Below are 1,574 nucleotides of genomic sequence, written 5' to 3'. Positions count from 1 at the left end.
AATGAAATTCAAAAAAAAATTTAAATATTACCAAATATAGACGTGATTGTCATGAAGATTTCACATGTTTAAAAGAAGCCCTTTCTCCACTGAAAGATATTTCTTATAAAGTAGTAGCATGCATTGGAAAGTAAGTAACTTTCGAATATTTTCCTTACCTCTCTCTTTAAAACTAAACCTTTCTCAGTCATGATTATGAAGCTCACGAAAAAATCAAACAAGCCTACATTGAAAACAACATTCCTCTCTTAGAAAACGACGAATTACTCATCGAAATCCCCAGATTGACCAAAATATTGAACAAACCATTTCAAGTCCAAATTGTTGGCTCTTTATTTTACTTTGACCGAAAAATTGCAAAAGAAAAAACTGAAAAATTATTCAAGAATTTCCCAAGAAAATCAAATGAAATTCCAAGAATTTTCCTAATTCACAATCCAGCCATGATTTCATACGTGCCATTGGATGATAGTTGTGAGATAATCTTTTCAGGACATTATCATGGAGGTCAGATTCGAATAGGGCCAAAAAAACGAATGACACTTGTCAAGACAATGTACAAGATTATGAAATTGATTAAGAAGGAAAGGTATGAGAAGGTTTATCCACCAGATCAGGGATTATATGGAAGAGGAAAGTTAAGAGTGTATAGTCATAGAGGAACTGGACATTACGGATTTCCATGTAAGTAATATGATGTCTATATTTGGTTTTATTTGAATTTCGAATAGTGAGAATGGGAATTACTCCTGAATATTCATTGATCAAGTTGTATTTTTAATAGTCTTTACTATACTTTACAATAATCCAGTGTTTCGAATAACATTCTTTTAAAATTATTGGAATAATTGTAAATGATAAAAACTCCTGCCATATTAATCATGTCACCTCCTTGGGGAAAGTGATTTGTGAAATATTGAAAATAACAGATCTCTTATTCGAACATCGTTAAAAAAAAATGAGCAAAATTCACACAAACGCCACTTGTCATCTCTTGACATTATTTTTATTGCTTTGTTGTGTGATGACAGTTCTTGCAGGAAAGCCAAATAACACTCCAGCCAACGATCCATCTTTAATTCAAAGAATCAATTCGAATAACTTTGGATGGAGAGCGAAAGCTCACAAAGTATTCGCAGGAAAAACTTTGGGTGACTTGAAGAAGATATTTAGCATGGATTCGTCTGTGATGGATCGTTTTAAAGATGTATTGGATAAGATTCATTCGCAAAAGAAAGAAAAGGAAGTAGATTCGTCCAAAGTTTCTAATAACAATGGACAATTAGAAACAAAGAACAAGTCTAATGGAAAAACTGCAAGAAAAACAAAAGGAAAGAAGAATTCAGCACCAGTTTCCAATAAGAAAGTTCGCGGCCAAAAAGCAGCATCCAAAACAATGAAAATTTCAGTTTCCACTTCTCCAAAAAAACGAACTTCAAAGCCAACCAAGAAATCAACCTCCAATAAGAGAATTCCCAGAATGAGATCTTCTGGAGGTGCTTCTACTCTTGCTAAAAAAGGTAAATCAACAACCTCTTCCTCTAGCTCTGTATCTTCTCGTGTATTCCCACTTC

At 33.2% G+C, this 1,574-nt stretch overlaps 1 protein-coding gene across 1 annotated transcript; it reads left to right on the top strand.

Moving 5' to 3' along the window:
- Positions 1–187: 187 nt before the first annotated feature.
- On the top strand, positions 188–1,520 carry NAEGRDRAFT_54830 (uncharacterized protein; the record flags this gene model as incomplete). Its single annotated transcript, XM_002668315.1, has 2 exons — positions 188–684; positions 1,032–1,520. Coding segments are annotated over 2 exons (985 nt in total), but the record flags the coding sequence as incomplete, so codon positions are not given.
- Between the last annotated feature and the right edge of the window lie 54 nt (positions 1,521–1,574).

This window comes from Naegleria gruberi (assembly GCF_000004985.1).
Source record: "Naegleria gruberi genomic scaffold NAEGRscaffold_338, whole genome shotgun sequence".
Classification (NCBI taxonomy): Eukaryota; Heterolobosea; class Eutetramitea; order Acrasida; family Naegleriidae; genus Naegleria; species Naegleria gruberi.
This window is presented reverse-complemented; position numbering and strand designations above follow the sequence as displayed.